This window comes from Ascaphus truei, chromosome 4 (assembly GCF_040206685.1).
Source record: "Ascaphus truei isolate aAscTru1 chromosome 4, aAscTru1.hap1, whole genome shotgun sequence".
In the NCBI taxonomy this organism is placed as follows: domain Eukaryota; kingdom Metazoa; phylum Chordata; class Amphibia; order Anura; family Ascaphidae; genus Ascaphus; species Ascaphus truei.
In genome coordinates this window covers 39278586-39299608 of record NC_134486.1, presented here as the reverse complement: position 1 = coordinate 39299608, position 21023 = coordinate 39278586, and the positions used below count along the sequence as shown (strand labels likewise).

The 21023-nt window shown below is 40.6% G+C and overlaps 1 protein-coding gene across 2 annotated transcripts in view; it reads right to left on the bottom strand.

The window, feature by feature from the left end:
- Positions 1–3308: 3308 nt before the first annotated feature.
- The window catches only part of GPATCH2 (G-patch domain containing 2), a 159724-nt gene continuing 142009 nt past the window's right edge, over positions 3309–21023 (bottom strand). Inside the window, exon 10 of one of the 2 annotated variants that reach the window (XM_075595591.1) lies at positions 3309–8517. In XM_075595591.1, the coding sequence (XP_075451706.1) occupies positions 8348–8517 (170 nt within the window). In that variant the 3' untranslated portion in view covers positions 3309–8347. The remainder of the gene's footprint in view (positions 8518–21023) is intronic. The other variant, XM_075595592.1, reaches the window with a different exon arrangement.

The following is a 21023-nucleotide window of genomic DNA, read 5'->3' as shown; positions in this document are numbered from 1 at the left end:
GCAGCACAGTATGCAATCTTAATTGAAGAGAAATGGCTCATCTTACGTTTCCGAGTTAAGGGCTAACATGGTCATGTGACTGTGCTCTGCCAGAGGGGGTGGAGGTACTCTGGTGCAGCGGCCCCTTCGACAATCAAAGGGTTAAGACATACCTCAGAAAGATACAAACAAATAGATCTCTGGACATGGGGGGGCTGCACAAGGGGTTTCTCAGCCCTGCATGTCCAGCGACTCTGGTGTGACGATAAATGTTTTATTACTTTTACACAACAGGAATAAGAGTCACAGTACAGGGTACCCAAGAGGCTACACAATACATTTAAACTGGGTAGCTCAGGGATCTGGTGGCCAGATAAGCCCTAAGGAAGGATGGACAGGGGCCAGGCTTAACCTTTATTATACTGGTCCCTGGGCCCCTTTTCATCACAAACAGCACCAACAGGACTCATATCCAGCCAGTGTTCTCCCGCTGAAATGGGTGCCTCGCTGTGTGGGGCAGACAGTGGCTCCGCTTATCGCACCAACGTCTCCGAGATGGGAGCAGGGATGGGCGATTCCCCTCTTTGTCCTGAACCCCCTCGTGGAACCAACTAAACCTGGATCCCTTGGCGTGCAGGCTGGGTAAGTGTATTATTAGCTTAGCATGCCAAGGATTCCAATAAACACATTTTTACAGTGAAACACAGCACATTAGATATGAAATAAAGACTTTCCTATACATTTGTACACTCCCAACATATAGTTTTGGCTAGATGAGCCACAGGCAGACAGATGTGCAGGGGCATCCTACACATCCATCAGATGGGTAGGGGTAATGGCTGGGATTAACTTTAATAAATGAGCCGCTTTGCCCTATACCGTCACAAAGTGTATAGGCAAAAAGCTGAAGTGATAATGTAAAAGCAACTCACACTCATTTCGCCAGGAAGCCAAGTATTGGTGAAACGTGCCGAAAGATAGACATCCAAGAGCGGAAGGAAGAAGATAACAGCGAGTTGAGAGTGTAGAGAATCAAGTGAACGATTGCAGATGGGATGCCGCCCACCAGAAGTGACGAAAAACATCCTGAGGGCTAGTCGGTTGCTGCACCAAGGTCTGCTCTAAGAAGATGGACCAACTCTACACCGCTGCAATACTACAAAACCACTAGTTAGAACTGCCTGTTATCATCCTTTTAAATGGGAGTGCGATACTATTTAAAGGCATCAACTCAATATATATATATATTTTTACATAATACACGAAGTTGTGCCTTTCTGTTCTATTTTGAGTGATTATTTGAAGCAAAACCATGAGGTGTTCCTGCCCTTTTTGCCACAAAGAGCTCTGAATAGGGTTGCCAGGTGCCCAGTATTGAACCGGACAGCCCGGTATTTGGTTACTCTGTCTGGTAAAAAATGTGAGACAATACCGGACATGTATGTGTGCGGGGGACAACGACATGTATGTGTATGCCAGTATTACCTCTCCAGACTTAGTAACCAGTCGCTGAGTTTCCCTTAAGAAGGGATAGAGCAGGGCTGCTGCTAGGGGGCTGGGCAGCTTCCTCCATCCTGATTGGTTGCTGCTGTGTAATGGGGCTTGAGGGGGCCAAAGAGCGGAGGAAAAGCATGTAGCAGAAAGGTGAGGCTGTGTCCTGTGTGTCTCCTGCCTACTTGCCTGTGTCCTGTGTGTATTTGTTCTGTTTTGTCCTACTGTTTTGTGTATGTGTCTTCTCTGGCTGTCCTGTGGGGGCGATAATGACAGGGGGGATGAGAGAGGATGAAAGGATGGGCGTGAGAGGATGAAGGTGGGGATGAGAGAGGACGAAGGGGAGATGAGAGAGGATGAAGGGAAGGGGGGGTGAAAGGATGAAGGTGGGGATGAGAGAGGATGAAGGGGAGATGAGAGAGGATGAAGGGAAGGGGGGTGAGAGGATGAAGGGGAGATGAGAGAGGATGAAGGGAAGGGGGGTGAGGGGATGAAGGGAAGGGGGGTGAGAGAATGAAGGGGGTTGAGAGGATGAAGGGGGGTTGAGAGGATGAAGGGGGGTTGAGAGAGGATGGAGGAGGGATGAGAGAGGATAAGGAATGGATGAGAGAGAATGAAGGGGGGGTGAGAGGATGAAGGGAGGAGGGATGAGAGAGGATAAGGAATGGATGAGAGAGGATGAAGGGGAGGCGAGAGGATGAAGGGGAGGGATGAGAGAGAATGAAGTGGGGGATGAGTGAGGATGAAGGGAGGGGGGATGAGTGAGGATGAGGGGATTGGGGATGAGATAGGATGAAGGGAGGGGGCTGAGATAGGATGAAGGGAGGGGGCTGAGAGAGGATGAGGGAATGGTGAGAGGATAATGGGAGAGAGGATGAGGAGGGGTGCAGTATTGCTCGCCATGGGCATGTATGACTGCAGGTCAGTTATTTATAAATTATCTGACTATTACATAATTTGTTCTAAATTTCACTCCAATGCACCAATTTGCACTATTTCATAGTCTATTTCCTAAAAAAATTATCCTCGGATGGGCGCTCCCTCCCAAGACCCCTCCCCAGATTTTTTTTTTACAAAACAGAATATAAATTGGTGCAAATTGGTGACTACTTGGAGTGAAATTTAGAAGAAAAAAAATTACGTAACAGTCAGGTCCTTTATAAATAACATTCTTCCCCACCAACGATTCTCGCACGCGTCGCACCTTTCACCATTTTGTCCAGTATTTTTGGACAAGCCACCTGGCAACCCTAGCTCCGAATGCCAGATCAGCTCATGTGAGTGCATATATTGAGAATCCACGCATATGTATATTGGTTGTGCATTTATTACACTGAGATTTTTTTCTGTTTAAATTATCTGCGCTCCCCGCAATACAAGAATTTACCTAAAAAAAAAAAAAAACCTTCTACGTGTTCACTTTTCCGAGACACATTTATTATTTAAGTTTAAAGTCGCACAGAGTATCGTTAATATGCTGCATAATAATAAATTAGTGTGAGTATTTACTTTAGGGATGTGTAACATACTACGCATGTCCACCAATTTCTTTTTTTGGCTGTATATTAAAACTCTAATGATATTTACATAGCTGCAAAAGTACCAAACCAACGTATTCCTTTGTAGAAAGTGGAGGGCACCGATATTACATGATCGGTGCAAAGCAAAAGCAACAGTGTGTCAGCTTTTCAAAAGTCCAATCCCAGAAGAGGGGTTTACAGTCAATTGTATGGCGCCCAAGACAGGGAAAATAAAGTGCCCATCTAATCACAGGAAGTGGATACTAGGACTTTGACTGGATCTTTCGGTTTCAAAGTACATGCTTTTACCAATGGGTCACTGAGTTAAACATTTATTTTGTAAGAAATAATACAACAGAATGAGCATATTAACCAAAACGGCTAAGTAATGAAATGCTATTTTGCGCACACATCCCCAAATTGTATTAAACTCAGATAGAAGTAATATTAATAAGACTTGGTAGGGGGAAGCAGTGTCTATCCAATACACATTATGAAAATAACCAAAATAATTCAAAAGAACAGAAGAATATTTACAATCAAGGAGTCTGTGTTTATTTATCTGGACAGTACCATTTAAACAACGTTTTCATAGATGTATTTACAGTACGATTTTCATTTTTATCCCATTCTATGGAGCAGATACTCTGTAGGCTTCTTTAGTATTCAAATGGTTAAATTGTTTTACAATATTCAGCACATTGACCTAAAACGTGATACCAAACTAACAAAAATGAGTACTTTGACAACCAGATATAGTTAGATTATGGTGGGGGGGGGAAAAGTGACAAAAACTCTCCTCTGTACAAAGTATAGCGAAGATGGCAAACCCACAAGTGCCTCTGCAGGTCTTCCATGCGTCTTCAAACATGCTTTATTTACAGAATTCACAGTATACCATTTCCACTGTCACAATGCAGAATCAGGGACCAGGCTCACACGGATGAGCCTGAGAGGACAAAACATCTGCCTTTGAGTGGGTCCATTGATTCTGTACTTTTGTCCCAGGCAGCTGTAAAAGCGTGTAATACAGAAGGCAAAAGCTCTAGGGAATGTATGTAAACAATGGATAAGAATCTAAAACTGACAAGCCCAATGTGCTCATTTGCATTGAAGTACCCAGAATCCTTGCTTGCAACCTAACCACTGCATGACATGCGACAATGGGTTAATTGAAGCCAGTTTGGGCACCTGTGGAAAACATTCACATACTGTTAACTCATGGGTTATCTACATTTGTTAACATTTTTTATGAAAATCAAAGGTGGATATGAACCTAAACATATTTCTAGCAGGCAATCCTAATGCAGGGCACAGACTCAGAAACCTCCATTTTGCTTTGTAGAATCAAATTTGAAATATACTCATCTCATAGGAATTTTTAAATGGCGTTTTCTGTGAACACACATGCAATGCTTACACCTAAATCACTATGGTGCTTACGCAAAGTGCAATAGTGCCAATTCAGTATAGAAACTCATTCAGTGAGTGAATTTGTACTATGGCACTTTATTGAATAAGCCCCTATGTGGCTAGAAGAGTCAATTTATCTGCATCCCCAGCGTGTTCCACTGCAGGACCCTCCAGTATCACAAGGGTTAAAACACAGACAGGACATTAAATACAACAGGCAAGATTCCGTTAAAAAGATGAGATTATGTCCGCTATTTAACATTACCACACTTACAGAAGATGTAAAAAAAAAAAAATTAAAACACTTACTCCAAGTTTCCATTTTACAGCAATTTTATTCTTAATTGTCAAATACTCCAGTAGTTTATTTTAGCAAATTATTTTGAAACAAAATGTACGACGTTAAATCACTGTGGAATTTCTTAAACCTCTATTTTTATGCCATCGCTCACTGCAACTTTAGAAACATTGCAGCTTAATCTGTTATAGTTGAACTAGCATTAACAAAAGCAGCATGTATTACATATGTTCAATGCTATTTGTTGTTAAAGTTAAGCCGGAGTCTTTAAAAAAAAAAAAGAAGAAGAAAAGAAAACCCTTTAATGATGCAGCAAACAATCACATACCGTAGGAGGCGACAGTGGATAAAAAACACCCCACTAATTTGCAGATACGGCAGGTATTAAAAGTGTTATTTGTTGTTTTCCTTCACAATTTGAACTAATTTTATTTTTGTAACCCTCCTCACAGTTTTACTGTGTATTTACCATGTTCTATATTAACATACAACTTTGTGGGGACTACATAAAGAAGCCTAATTCATTTAAAACACACTACATACGCCAGCCCTGACCACTGCAAAGTTATCATTCCTGCTGCATTCTCCCCTTCGTTGGTTTGGAACAGTTACAATTCTGTGGCTTTGGTTATTGCCGTTTTCAGTAATGTGCAATAGCTTTGCAAACGTAAGCCTACCTTACCTCATGAAACGAGCGTTAGCGGAGTGTATATAATATATAATCCAGTACGTGTTACAATGTGTATCTTTCGTGTGTGTATCCATTTTCCATGTGGGATGATGTGCTTCGGTGCCTTTTTAAAGATGGCTCTGTATTAAATGTTCATTTTGCCACTTGTTTCAGAAACTGAAATGTGAGCTGTGCAAAAATGGATTGCAATCATATATATTATATAACAGCTCTTAATACAACACTGCGTCAAAATGGAGTTTACTTCATGATAAAAATGGCAATACGGTCACAATCGTCTTCACTTTCAAACCATTAAAAAATAATAATAAATATTTCCTAAACACCCTCGGTTTTCATGCTAAAACAGATGTTTTGAAAGACAAACGCAATAATTCAGAAAGACAAGCCAATTCATTGTTTTTAGAGTGGATAAAAACAGCAGGAACGTTCAAAATGTAATATTTCATTATTTGCTTATATAGAAGCCAGTCATAAAAAGCAATGGAACAGGAAATACAAGAAGACAATTACCAATGACCACTTCTCTAGAATGGCAATGCTTTGGGTTAAATGTCAAGCATTACTATCTTTAAGTATTATTATTTTTTTATTTTTTTAAACCTTTTAAAATGGAGTTCAATTATGCAATTCATAGCATGCTTTGGACTTTATTTGCTGTAGCCTTGCAAAAAAAAAAAAAAAAACATATCAAAAGACATTAAAAACAAAATGTTTGCAAACATTTTTTTAATCTTTAAAGATCAGCCAGAATAATACATACTGTGTATTACTAACTCAATCTGCTACTATAGAAGTACAGTACCAGTACCTTTTGGGCAGGGATGTATCCTGTATTATATTGTACAGCGACAGCATTGCATCCAAAGAGTTGAAAGAACAATCACTGGAATTACTACCTACTGTATACAACACGTTTACAAGTCAGAGCTGCAGTAATTTAGGTTTCTTTTTTTGTGGTTACATGTGACTTAAATCTCAAATGGTATTTTCCAAAAGAGGCCAGTTTTTTTTGCCATTTTTCTTTTGTATTACGTTTTGGGCCCATTTGGATGACAACGGCCTCATAACACTCAAGTATTTAAATCGCTAGGTTTACACTGATGGCTTCATATTCTGATATTTTGTCTTTATATCTTATCATAGGCTAAACCATTGTTTAGAATTAACTACCTGATGCGATCTTCAGCAGAATCAACTTTGCCCCCATAATGATACCTCTGTGTTATGCATTGTCATACAAGGTTGCTATCCATGCTGTGCCTAGTGGAAACTATTTACAGAAATATTTAGTATATAATTACAGAGCCACCGATGCAAATCTAATATCGAGATTTAGTCATCAATTTAAAATCGGCGTCCAACAGTAGGGGAGCGGTGGACTTTTTCGGCATTAAAAAGAAACGAAACACACGGATTCATGCTAATTAAAATCACAAAGTAGTCTTAACATGACATGAAAGAGTTCCTCTATGCTCTGCACGAAACCAGCTAACAAGGCAGACTTCAAATGGTACATTCTGTATGTTTTTACTCAAATGGCAAGTAGGGGGAAAAAAAAAGAAGATACAAAGATTTGCAGGTGTATGGGCAAAAAAGGGTCCATTTTTTTTTAAAACAATTAAAATATACCTGTAATCATTACATTTTAAGTTATGGTGGGTGAAAAAGGAAACAAGACACCTCCACCGTATTGCAAATAAAAAGATCACGTGTGAGACATGTGAATGTGCTCACAAGTGATCTTTTTACTTGAGATTGGGAGATATATATATATATATATATATATCTCCCAATCTATGAATGCATATGTATTTTATAACTCCATATACATTTGGAGACTCCTAATTCAATATGGTAATGTTAACATATGGTTAACAGTGCACTACATTCCATTAAAAAAACAAAAAATAGAAATTAACACTGGTTAATCATATGTTAATGACTTGTTATATTGAACAGGGATGAGATACAGAAGTTCTGACCATTTGTGACTTGTATACTTTTAACCCGCAGTCACTACATATGGTCTGTGTCTTTATTGTAATTATAATGATTAATTATGCCTATAGGCTGTGCAGAGATGGTCCTGTCCCAGGACATAGCCAGGTGACTGCATCTCAAATGAGAATATGGCGAGTGTCAGGGCAGTGTACACGTATTAAAGTCAGGCTCTGGAAAGAGAATAAGCAATTGGGAAGTTGTTAGGTGAGCAACAATTGGAATACGCAAGTGAAGAACTGGCAGTGAACGTCAGCAAATTGTCTATATGCAGTCAAGTGTTACACCACGATTATATATTGTAGTGTGCATGTATCAAACAATGTTTAGGTCCCCAGAGAGACAAACGCTGAGGAAGGTACCTCTTGGGGCAGAAACATATTTTCTTAATACAAGAATTTACTCCTGTGTGCTGTATCCTTTTCACCAATCTTTGCCTTGGGATAATTTTGAGCTGTTTTGAAATGAATTTCAGCCAAATCAGAATGTCATATCTGCACTGTATTCTTTTCTCATAAACACCAGAGTTTAGTGGTCTTAGCTAGAAAAGAGAACAAAGTCATAATGTAGCTCAGATTGCAACTTCTATATATGTCAATACAATTTTATTTTTAAACTGGACTTTCTGCTCTCTAGGAATGTATAGAGATGTTCTAGCCCTGTAGTCACATCTTGGATTTCTGAGAACATAAATGGGATTACATTAGAATCTTATCACTTCAATTTTCTCATAAGTACACACTGGGGCAGTATAAATGTTTACATTTATAATGCACAGAGCCGTTCTGACAGCATGGCCATTTCTTGCAGGTTGATAGCTGGTGTTGACATTTTGAGGCCTTTAGGCTCCTTTCCAGTAGCAGAGAAACACTTTTCAGAAAGAATATTTACTGGTGACATTTGAAAAAACACATTTTGCTTCCCAATACGAGAAGAGATAGATTGTATGTTACATCAGCTAAATCCAAGCCCAAGTCCTTTTGGTCTCTGGTGTGCCCTTATAGGCTCAGCAATCCCTTTGCCGTCTGGTCCCAGTCCTGTCCCAGGAGTCCAGCCCATGCTCTGAAGCATTCGGTTTCCAATGTTATTGTCTGGAATAGGCTGGGCATTTTCACCTATGAATCCTGAAATGACAAAACAAAGCAAACATTAAGCAATGTTGATTAAACACAAACAAACTTTGGTTGAGAGAATTACATCATTCAGCTTTGCAGCACTATCACAGTGCAATATTTATATTAAAAAAAACACCCTGTAATAAGCAAATTAAGCTAATATAGGTCACCCAATGAATGATTGCCAATGCACACTGAAAAAAGAAACAGATTTACGAATTCAGTAATTCAGATTGCCTCAAATTTTGTCCAACACCACAACCGCTACTAGGACTATAATACTGTTTATACACGTGCAATAACACCTACAGGTTCATCTGGTTTTTCCAAAGTTTTGGTCGTCAATGGGACTTTCCTCAGGATGAACATTTCTAACAAGCACCATTTCATAGAAGAATACACTCGATTCCCACTAGAAGTGCATCCATTTAGAAATCTCAGTGGCAGGACCTTGGAAGAACATTTCTGGTGCTCTGCTCAACATGGTTGTGCAAGGGGAAATACAATGGTGGACCATGACATGGATAATGTAGGTTAGAGAACCTCCACTGACTACTACAGTAGAATATCTCACAAATGGTGTAATCTGGGATCACTATTCCTTGCTGATCATGTACCTGTTATTAAACAGGGTTAAATATCACTTCCCCCTCCAATAATAACATGTATGCACACATACTCTAATAATAATAATGTTGTAAGCTAAAAAGTATGCTTGAAATAATAGTAAATAATCTAAACCTAAAATGCTCCTATACATTACTGTGGCTATATACTTGAAAGAGAGAGTAGTGTAAAATACGAGTAATCCGTTTTACACACTGCTTAAGACTGTGTTTATGACAGTATTATAGGCTAGTTTACATGAAAATTAGAGATCAGTAATTTTTGCTCAACAGCTGTCAGGACAGGTATAGTCTACTTAAACAGTGCACTAGCATTCAATGCCATACCCTTGATTTAACAGGGATTGCCATGAATTAATTCAATTCCATCTGTAACCTAAAATCAGATCAGAGGTCTAATGCTGCTGGAGGGTGCACATCTGTTTAATCATTTTTGAAGACAACAGCTTGCAAATATGCTGATTTCAGATGATGCTTTAATACTTAAGAAACACTGCTTTTACAGTGTGTGAATCTCCAAACTAGATAAGATTCTGAAAAAAAAATCCTGACCTTCTAGTTTTCTGAACTTTGTGTTCCCGATAACATATGGGGGGAGGGGGAAGTAGCTTCGCTTGTTGGTTTGTCCTAAATAGGGATATTGAATGCCAATATAAACGTTATGTAGGAACTTCTCTGTCTAAAATAAAGCATCATTATTACACATTTCCATCTGGCTATTCACACCCCAAAGGGGAAGTCACAACAGAAGTGTGCTGGTTCTTATTTTGAGGGAACTGGTAAGGATACAGACAGAATGGTACAGCAGGTAAAATATATGCTAGGGACACAATTCACGAATATTTCACTAGATCACGAATATTTACAACACTAAGCATACCACAGATATTCATATCTAAACCGCTACTGTAATTATATAGTTGATATCCTTAGAGTTGTAACTCAATATGTTTTAGGCTTAACACTGATAATTGTCTAATCATGGCTCCTTGTCCGGTCATATAGTTATGAAACAGAAGAGCTCAGCTGAATAGACAGACAGTGTGTAGCAGAATAATAGGCTAGTTATTGCAACTAGTAGCAGTTAACCACAGGTGCCCATAGCTCAAAATAGTTAGTATCTAAGTAGTTAATATGAAACAAACTAATATCAAATTGATTGATCTACATGGGTCGGAAGGGGGGGGGGAGAGAAGAGGGAATATTGTAGAATCTTGAGTTGTATGTAAGGGTTCAATTTAATTTATAAAAAGTGTTTTAGATCCAAATTTGTGTTGAGACCTTTAGGCATTAGTGTGTCTTACGTTATTATCCAAAATGCCTCAATTCGATAGAAGGCATGGACTACAGTATATCCCCCACGTGTATGTATGTATGTATACAGCGCCATTTATGTACATAGCGCTTCACAGCAGTAATACATGCAACATAATAATATAACACATAATGGGAATAAGTGCCTCAGACATGACTAACAATAGGTAAGGGGGTCCCAGCCCCGAAGAGCTTACAATCTAAGTGGTACTTAAGGAGAACTTACAGAGACAGTAGGAGGGTGTTCTGGTAAGTGCGTCTGCAAGGGGTCAAGGTCAGTGCATCTGAGATGTATAGCATCAGTCAGTGGAGCTACACATAACCTTCGTTAAAGAGGTGTGTTTGTAGATCAGTGTGGCAGGACGGCCTGTAGCCGAGGTCAGGGAACAGTCCACACGTATAGTTTCAGGATAAATAAAAACGTTCAGTGGCTTTATTTCTCCACAGTAACATAACATGCGGGTACACTGTCCCTTTAACAAAATAAATCCTGCTCCACTTTGGGAGAAAAACTGACTAATAACACAACAGACCTATCTAGCAGGCTGGCTGGCTAAACCAGAACCAAACCATAAGGGTACTTTAAGCAGTCAGTAAGCAAATGAATAATCCTTACTTTAGTTGAAGTAGTCTTTGGTGAAATCCCTCTGGCTAAGGGCTCACGCAGCAGTGTGCTTCTCTCTCTCTCTCTCTCTGGCAGCTACTGCCAGTCACATGATCCTTATCTACCTTGCTGGCTCTCAGGTGTCAGCTAAAGAGTTCTGATTTCCTAACCTCCACCTGAGTTAACCCTTATGAGTGCTGGATGAAGCACTCAGACATATGTCTCCCAGACGTAACTGATAGGAGTTGACTTCACTCTGTCACAATCAGTCTTAAAGATGGAGAGAGAGGGTGCCAGTCGGATATTGAGGGAAAGGACATTCCAGAGGCGTGGGGCAGTGAGTGAGAGGTTTTAGGTGGGAGAGGGCTTTAGATACAAAAGGGGTAGACAGAAGACATCCTTGAACAAAACGCAAGAGTCAGACAGGTGTATAGCAAGAAATTAGGACTGAGATGTAAGGAGTTGCAAAAGAGTGTATAGCCTTAAAAGTGAGGAGGAGCATTTTGTAAGTAATAAGGGATTTGATAAGAAGCCAGGAGAGGGATTTCAGCAGGAGAGACGCTGAGACAGATTTAGGAGAGAGTAAAGTGATTCTAGCAGCAGCATTTAAGATAGATTGTAGGGGAGAGAGGGAAGAGGAAGGAAGGCCGGACAGAAGAAGGTTCCAATTGTCGAGACGGGAGAGAATGAGAGTCTGCATTGTGATAAGATGTGAAAAGGTCACCTAGAGCGAGTTTGTAAAGAGAAAAGATAACAGGTCCCAGGAGAGAACCCTCGGGTACACCCATAGAGAGATTGACAGAGGAGGAGGTGGTGTTGGCAAACGAGACACTGAAAGTACAATGGGAGAGGTAAGAGGAAATACAGGATAGAGCTCTGTTACGGATCCCAAGAGTACAGAGAATGTGAAGCAGAAGAGGGTGGTCCACAGTGTCAATGGCTGCAGAGAGGTTGAGTAATATGAGCAAAGTGTAATAACTGTGGTCTTTTGCGGCATGGAGGCCATTAGTTATTTTGGCAAGGGCTGTTTCAGTGGAGTGAGCAGTGCGGAAGCAGAATGTAGAGAGTCTAGGAGAGAGTAGGTGGTGAGAAAATGGAGTAAGCGAGAAAACACAAGACGTTTAGAGGCAAAAGGCAGGATGGAGACAAGGCGATAATTAGAGACACTGGTAGGGTCAAGCTTGATGTTTTTTTAATAAGGGTATAACTGTTGCATGCTTGAAGGAAGCAGGAAAGGTACCAGAGTAGAGGCAGGAGTTGAAAATGTGTAAGTGTAGGGATTAGAGTACTGTAGAAGCAAGATGTTTGAGGAGATGGGAGGGAGACAATGAGATCAGTAGTGACATCGTCTTTGACAAACGAAAAGGAATTGAAAAAGGCAGGAAGAGTGTTAGGAAGAGGTGTACAGTGTGAGGAGGATACAAAGGGGATGGCTTGGCAAATAGAATCCACCTATATGGTTTAACATGCTCAATGGCGATACATTTGAAATCTTCTATAGTCCCCAAGTGACATTCAGAGAAATGTTTAGACCCAGGATGTGTCAAATTTGTTTTAGAGATCAATCTCATATGTTCCATAATCCGCTTTTTTAGTGGTCTGGTGGTACTGTAGGTCCTACATATTGTTTGTTGCAACCATAGCTCAGCATGTAGATTACGAAATCAGTATTGCAGGTTATGAAAGAGTAGATATTAAACACTCTTGTACCATCTTTGTGGAATTTGTTTTAATTTTGAAAATAAATCCATCTTAAAACTGCCCTAGCCAGGCCCACCTTTAAGGTATTTATCTTATCACCTGGTACAAGATACCAAGTATAATCCAAACCCCTCCCCTTGTAGGCATGGTGACCAGTGATGAGACAGATGAGGTACCTCACTGTATATAGTGTAAGTCATGTTTATGTGTAGATCTGTGTGTTTAAGGATGTCTGGTCACCTTTATTATGCCTCTCATAGTCATAACTCATAGCAATGGCCAGAGTTTAGTCACCTGCTCTGAAAGAGGAGAATGCATGGTACTCCGGAGGGAGTTCTTTTAAATCAAGGGCTCCGGAAAACTACGGGATTGGCCCATACTAGTTCTAAATGCAAGCCCCTTCTGATGCCTTGGGATAAAAGGGCACTACTCAGAGTGACGGGATATTGCATCCCTGACGATAGGAGTATCTCTACCACGGTGGGAAGGCGGCAAATCCAAATGCAGTGATGGTGCTAAGATCCAAGCAGAGCTAAGGGTATAAAGTCCAGAATGTCCCTAGGATAGCGGTAAGAGCTACCAGGGAAGAATACGTAATGCAACTCTATTATTTGCCACTCATTGTAGAAGAGAAGGTGTCCTTGTATGTGGAAGTAGAATAAAATGAACATATACAGCTCTTATTTGTACTAAAGTTTCTGGCACCCTTCATTACCACCTCTTTGCATACACGCCCAGCCAGCTCGGATGCCAGCACCCTCAGAAGGTAAATAGAGACGCAGAGCACCACTTTATAAAAATAAGTGATACCGATGTAGACCTCTTTTAGGAGCCGGGTAAAGAGGGGTTACACACATATCCACACACACTAAAAATCACTCTCCAGCACGGATATGCTAGCAGTTATATTCATGGTTTACAGGAGAGCTACATGATGTTTTGAAGGTTTTCAGAATCCTTTTCTAAAGTCTTAAGTAACCACAGTTTTAGAAACATTGTCCCTAACCACAATTTTTTTTTTTTTGCATGGGGATAAAGCTAGGTGATTTATTTGAATACTTCATTGGACCTTCTCTTCCACACTTATACCACCAGAGCTTTATTTTTTATTGGTCTTTTACCAATCATTTGTTTCAATCTATTGTCTTGCACCTATATATTATACAGTAATAACCCCAATTGTTGTATTTCTGTTAGTCTGTGTGTTCATCCTCTGTATAACCACCCGAGTCTGCTCAGTCTGTGTCCCAATTTCTCAGGCTTCCATACTGTGACAAAGAGTCACTATCTCTGCTTCTTTGTCACAGCAAAGACAAGTAACTCACGAGTGCATCTGCCCATTCTCTACAGGTCTACAATACCAGGCTTTTCCATCACATTGTCACGCCATACAGTGGTTAATATGCAGACAAGGACTGACGTGAGCAGTGGCATGTGTAATAAGTTAAAAACAGGTTACTGATATTTAAAAATACTAAATTATTTTGTTACATTATTAATGCCTCTATAGCAGCATTTCCCAACCGGGGCTCTGCGGCACACTGGGGTTCCGTGAGAGGATCAAAAGGGAGCCACAGGATTTCTCCATTCTCCCAGAGCAGTGTAGTTGCCTCATCCTGATTGGCTGCATTACCCAGCAGCAGCTAATCAGGAGGTGGTGTCCGGAGCATGTGGGGTGTTGCCAAGCATAGGAGGAAGCAACATGGACCGGAGAGAGGTGAGGCTGTGTGTCTGTCCTATAGTTGTGTATTTATTTGTTCTGTCGTGTTGTGTGTGTGTGTGTGTTTTCTCTGACTCCCTGCCCCCTCTGACCATCTGCCTCTGTTTTCTGTGACCCTGTCATGTTGTAGGGGTGCCTCTGCAACTGAGCATTGTGATTAGGGGTACCCCTGCAACTGAGCACTGTGATTAGGGGTGCCCCTGCAACTGAGCACTGTGACTAGGAGTGCCCCGGCAACTAAGCACTGTGATTAGGGGTGACCCTGCAACTGAGCACTGTGATTAGGGGTGCCCAGAGAAAAAGGGTTGAAAACCAATGCTCTATAATATCCGAATATTTTGAAATGTTTTTAAACTCTTCGCTAATCTATTTTATGATGATTGCTTGTAAACTGTTGCGTAAACAGACGAAATTGAGACACTACAGTTATGTATCAAAGTCTTCCGGGACAACACATTAAAACTCAATTTATCACAGAAAAAAACACAATTGCTGTCAATGGAATATTTTTCCTTGATAAATCTGGTGCTATTTTTTGGTCTAAACAAATTACGCCGTTTTCATTGGCTTAAGATATAAAGGGGGAAAGAACAATAATTACCAGATAAGCGTAGAAAAACAGAGAATATACAAACATGCGTTATGCATATATTGCCCCGGTTAACGAAGTTCCAATAAGAGGTATCGGAGCTTGATCCGGCTTGAACAGCCAATGGCCAATGGTAGTTAAGGCTGACTAAGTTCCGATTAAACGTTGCTGGAGCTTCGTGAATTCCCCATCTGCGTTCTCCCTCGGCGGCTTTCAGTTATAGTTACTCTGCCCCACGTTTAAAGCATCAGTTTGCCTGCTCTTATTTTTTTTTTTTTAATGTTTTGGTTTACCTGAACCAATCCGCGGTGCACGCCGGAGACACTTGTAGATTTTCCACCAGGCAAGAATATTTGCATGGCAGAGACAAAATAGCTGCCAGGGTCAGTCTCACTCTGGTGCCAATAAGGCCGCAATGAGATGATGTTGCAGCTTTTTATTGGTGACCCTGACATACAGACAAAATATATAAAATCGGGAACCCGGAGATGCTGCAGGTTAGCGTATCGGCTCCTAGGGGATCCCCATGGTTAACGTGATTTAATGAATACTTTTTTTGACAAAAATATGGATTACTACTTAAGTGTTAGACTGATACTCCTGATTACAAATGGAGAAACACACCACGGTCATGACTGGATTCTTTTGGATTAGACAACCAGAAATAGATTTACTTGGAATGCCCAATTAAGGCAGATGGACCAAGTGGACAACAGATTTAAAGATGGTTGAATGTGCAATATGTTTTTGCCTCATCAAATCAGCTGAAAAGCTAAGTTTGGAATAAAGCGAATTCAACACAGGGACTAAATGAAAGCCTCACATTCAACAACCCACAATCAACAACCCACAATCCCTGTATAGATGGGATCATACAGTACACATCCAAATCCATGCATAATGCTGCCATCTTTAATCCCACTAAAATATAAAAAGCAGAGAGAATAGCAATAAAAAAAAATATATATTTTTTTCTTCTACAATAAAAGATAAAAGACTGAAAAAGTACTAATGTTTTGCAACAAAACAGGGCGCTTTAACAAATGATGACTATTTACCTGGATCCTTTCCCCTAGAACACCCTGGCCACTGTCCTCCCCACACAAGGCCACCTCTGCCATAGGCATAGGACTATTGTGAGACGAGAAAGTAGTTGCTTTAAAATGACAGAACCTGTTGAGCAGTAGTGGATAAGTACATACAGTTAAAATTAGTTTTTGGCTGCTTAGCTCCAGCACCGTCTGACTAATTCCAGAATTAAAGAGAGGAGCAAATAGCAGCCTGGAAGTTCCTGGCGGGGTAGCTCATGTGTATAATGGGGTGGGGGGGGGAGAGGGGACTAGAAGGGTACAAACCAGTGGTCATAAGTATAAGCAAAGAAATAAAAGACCTATATCATAGAAATAAAAGACCTATAATTATAAAACATTAAGGCAAAGCGCTCTGTCCTTTAGAGATTTAAACAATATTTATGTTGTAATAATGTAATAACGTGTGCTCATGTGCTGCGGTCATCCCTGCATACTTTTATTTCCCCCTTCTTCCAAGAGATGCACCTGAATTGACCCACTGAAGGGCAAATAATGAAGTGGAGCAGAATCAGAAATCTCAAAGTTGGGGGTCCGAACTGTAGATGGAATCTCCCCCATCCGTCTTCCCTTGAATCAACACTGTCACCCAATTTTAGGGTTTCTCATAATAATCTGATTCAGAGGAAAAAGAGACCATCCTACGAAAAAGGGAACCTCGCCAACCTTCACGTTCATACCCCATCCTCCAGGAAGAATGCAGAGATTTTTTTAGAATACCATTCACTTCTGAAAGCCTTCAGGGTTTCCTAGTTACGCGCTATGGAGCTTGCGCTTTTTTGTGCTTTGTTATATATATATATAAATATATATATATATATATATATATATATATATATATATATATATATATACACATACATATATACATATACTGTATATACATATATACATACATATATACAGTGTTCGACAAACCTATACATTTGCTCACCCCGGGCGAGTGGATTTAACATCGTGGCGAGCTCCTATTGGCCCAAGCAGCACACGTTTGGTACTAGGTGGCGAGTAGATTTTTTTGTTTGGCGAGTAGATTTTTTGGTGATTTGTCGACCACTGCATATATATATATATATATATATATATATATATAAATATATATATATATATATATATATATATATATATATATACATATATATACATACATATAGTACACACACACACACACACACACACACACACACACACACACACACACACACACACACACACACACACACACACCATATCAGTAACAGCATAGTCAGTCCACTTGCCTCCAATCTTCCAAGAATCATTGTGGATGGTAATTTGCTTGCGTAATTGGCTCAAGAGATGAAAATCTTGTATCAGTCTCTCTTAGCTGCTAATCTATCCAGCTGACTGCAAGCCTAATTGGCAGCTTGTTTAGTAATTTGGCTCCTAAAGTGGTTCTATTGATGTTGGATAAACAGCCAATAGAAGGGGAGGTAATACATGCTGTTTTTCTTTTACACATGCATTTTAATGCTCTTTTAAAAGATTTTTCTTTGTGCTTTCCTTTCGCTTACAGTACTATTCTGCAAGGCAACGAGCAAAAGGACTGCAGCTTTCTTCCTCTTAATGACCCCTACTCGACAAAGTGAGTGGGATTAAAACACGGTTAATGCAGCAACTCCAGTTCACTGCAATAGAAACGAGTGCATTGTTAACTATAAGTCACCCTGAATGGAAGTTACTGCAATGTAAACTGTGCACCACCTGCTTCTCACATTAGTGTAAAGGGGCAATTAAGAATTTAAGGCTGACTATATATGGCCTCTTTATTTTGTATCTAACTATACCAATTGCAGTTTTGAATAATCATTGCTGTCCTAGATGTCCTATGCTGGAACAATTAAAATAAATGACAGCAGTAGTGGTGTACCACAGTTATCAGTCAGGAACTCTATAACTTCACTTGGCTATAGACCTCTCCATTATGGAGTTCTGATTTCCTGAAAGTCAGCTACTTTAATTCGAAAAGCTGGGCAAAACGCGAAACATGTGCTTTCCTTTTGTCAACCAACACACTAGTGATGTTCCCTTTATTTTCGACATGTAGTCGGGTGTCCTGTGTGTGTTTGGCTGTATTCCCTCAGCTTTGGCTTCCCATTTAAAGCAAACACTACTCTTTATGGACATTTGCACGCAGGCAGTAAAGAAAGCACCGACTGCTCAGTTTGCTTTCATTCACCATCAACTAGATAAATCAGGAAGACGAAATAAAAACTACCAAATAAAGTAAAAACATCAATGCCATAAAAACAGACGTTGATAGAACTACTATTTTGAAATTAGCCCTTCAAAGTGCCTGATATGCATCAATAAAAAGAAATCTAAGCACCAAAAGAAAATGCCCTGTGCACACTGCTTTCTTTTACCAATTTAACAGAAACCATTAGTTCTGAATAAAACCTGTAGCTACAATTACATAAACCATACAGCAAATACACATTTACATTTCTAATAAATCTACACACTGTGCAACACTGCCTTATAACTGAATACATTTATTTCTTCAGTTCCTTAAATGACATTAAAGAGCCAAAGCCACTTAGAAAGATGAGCAGGCCGTGCCCAACTACAGATGTATTCAGAACTTTCCTCCCCCCCCCCTCCCCCAGATGCCCCAATATACCCAGGCATGTCTCAGGAATTTCCATAGGGCTCAATGGTAATGTTGCTGCAGAATGGCCGTGTGTGCCTAAAAAATAAAAGTGCGTTAAACCTTTATGGACTTTATGTACCAGAGAAATCAATTCTAAGATTGCCCAATAAATATTTCCGCAGAAGGGGGTGGACAATAGAAGGACATCTGAGCAACATACAGATTACTTGTGTGGAAAAGTGACTGGCGTGTTAAAGAACTACTCTCTTCTAGATGCTCTTCTCCAGGGACTACAGCAAGGGGGTTTGCCATAGCCAGTACAGTTTGCATTAATGTTCTATGTTCTCTCGGAGATGGCATTTGATTAATCTGTCATGTGTAGCCAATATCAAAGATGAGGTATCAACTTTTTACAGAGCGCAGGAAACAAACGTGCGCATATTCTATCTAGACTGCTGCCAAACCCGACTCAAATGTGCCATGGTCATGTAAGATGAGCAATCCCAAACTATCTCATAAAATACAAGGATTGTTTACTGCACGGCGCATTTAGTAATTCTAATGGCGCCATCCCATACTTGTACAATATAATGTCGATTTGTTTCTTTTGCGGCTGTTGAACGAGACAACACATTTCTTCTAAAGCTGCGGCCAGGCAGGGAGATGGCGCTTGTGCGCTGCGCCCTGCTCGGCCGGGCAATTCGTGGCCGGCTAGGCGTGCGCTCGCCTGGGGGCGTGGCCACGACGTCACGGAGCTGGTTTGCCCTCATTGGGTGAACCGCTCACGTGACGCGCTTGCGAGCGGCAAATTCAAATTTGCTTGCTCTAAGCGCCGAGCCAGCGCAGGTGCTTGCTCACGCTGGCCACACACATTGCCGCAATGTGTTTCATCGCAGCCAGCGTGAGCGCCTGCTCAGCGCCACCCTGGACTTTCAAGCGCACTCAACTTGCCCACAACGCCGCCTCCCCCACTTACCCCCCCGTTTCAGAAATAGCCAGGAAACCCGGCGCTCATGCTTGGGGAGCTGGTGACGTCACCGCTCTCAAGCATGAGTGTGGTCAGCGCTACTGGGGCCACAGCCTTATGTGTTTCTTGTTCTTAATGATCTGATGACCAATATGCGTTCTTTGGGCTGCACAAATAGTTTTGTACCAATGTAAACCCTCATGCGTTTTATGTGTTTGTATGTACTCCCCAACATCAATGACTCCACCTTACTTTGGTGCGACTGCTTGTTATTTTTTTTTTTACTAGTACTGTATGTGTGGCTCAACAGAAAAGTGTGGCACCTAATTGCCACGGCATTACAAAAATATGTACACTCAAAAAATACCCCAAAGCACGTATTACATTTAAGATGCATACAAGCAGGAGTGCCTGAAGAAATGTGATTTGCAACACATTATATGGGGCAAAAGAAAAATGTGAACACGTGATAAACACCCGTCCCTCTCCCACCCCCTTATTGTACAGTATCTAATAATGCCACCTTAAGGTAAAGCAACATTTGCTATATACATAGACACACATACATGTATGTATGTATACATATACTGTACACACACACACTTCAAGGGAATGCACAAATTTGTTAACAATGTTAATAGTACCGTAGTAAAAACACAATAATTCATGTTGCAGTTTATTCTCAGTTTATGTTCACGTCTAGTTTTTGTATTTGAGAGCCCAATGATGTCCTTTTCTTGCTAAATAGCGCCATCCCCCACTTGTGAGCAGCAAGAACACTAAAGAACGGCTTTTTCTCACTACAAGCGGCAACCGACGTCTGCAACATATAATATTCATTACATCAGCTGTGTGTATTTCATTAAGGTTCAAAAGGAATAATAATGAAAATGATCACAAACGCCGACTGCTCTGAAGCGCGACAGCAGCGCAATTGGAAGTTATGATATAAAAACGGTTAGCAGTGTTTTCAGCTCACCGCCGTGAGAGGGGTCCGCCACTTCGGCAGTGAAACGGTCAATGAGCAGTAGAAAGATTACGCCTGACAGATGTAGAATACCAAACCACACATTTGCTGCGTTTAGTATAAAAATCAATAGCACAACACTTCAGCACTCTCACACACTGCTTTTCTTCACCTTTAAAAGATGACATTTTTAAAACTAGAAGATGGGATTCACCAGACAGGTACGCGTGTCCTCCCCCCCCTCCCCCCCCCCCTTGCAAATGTACATCGCTGGGCTGTATTACTGATGTGACGAAATCCCATTGGAATGTGACTTTGACTCAAGGCT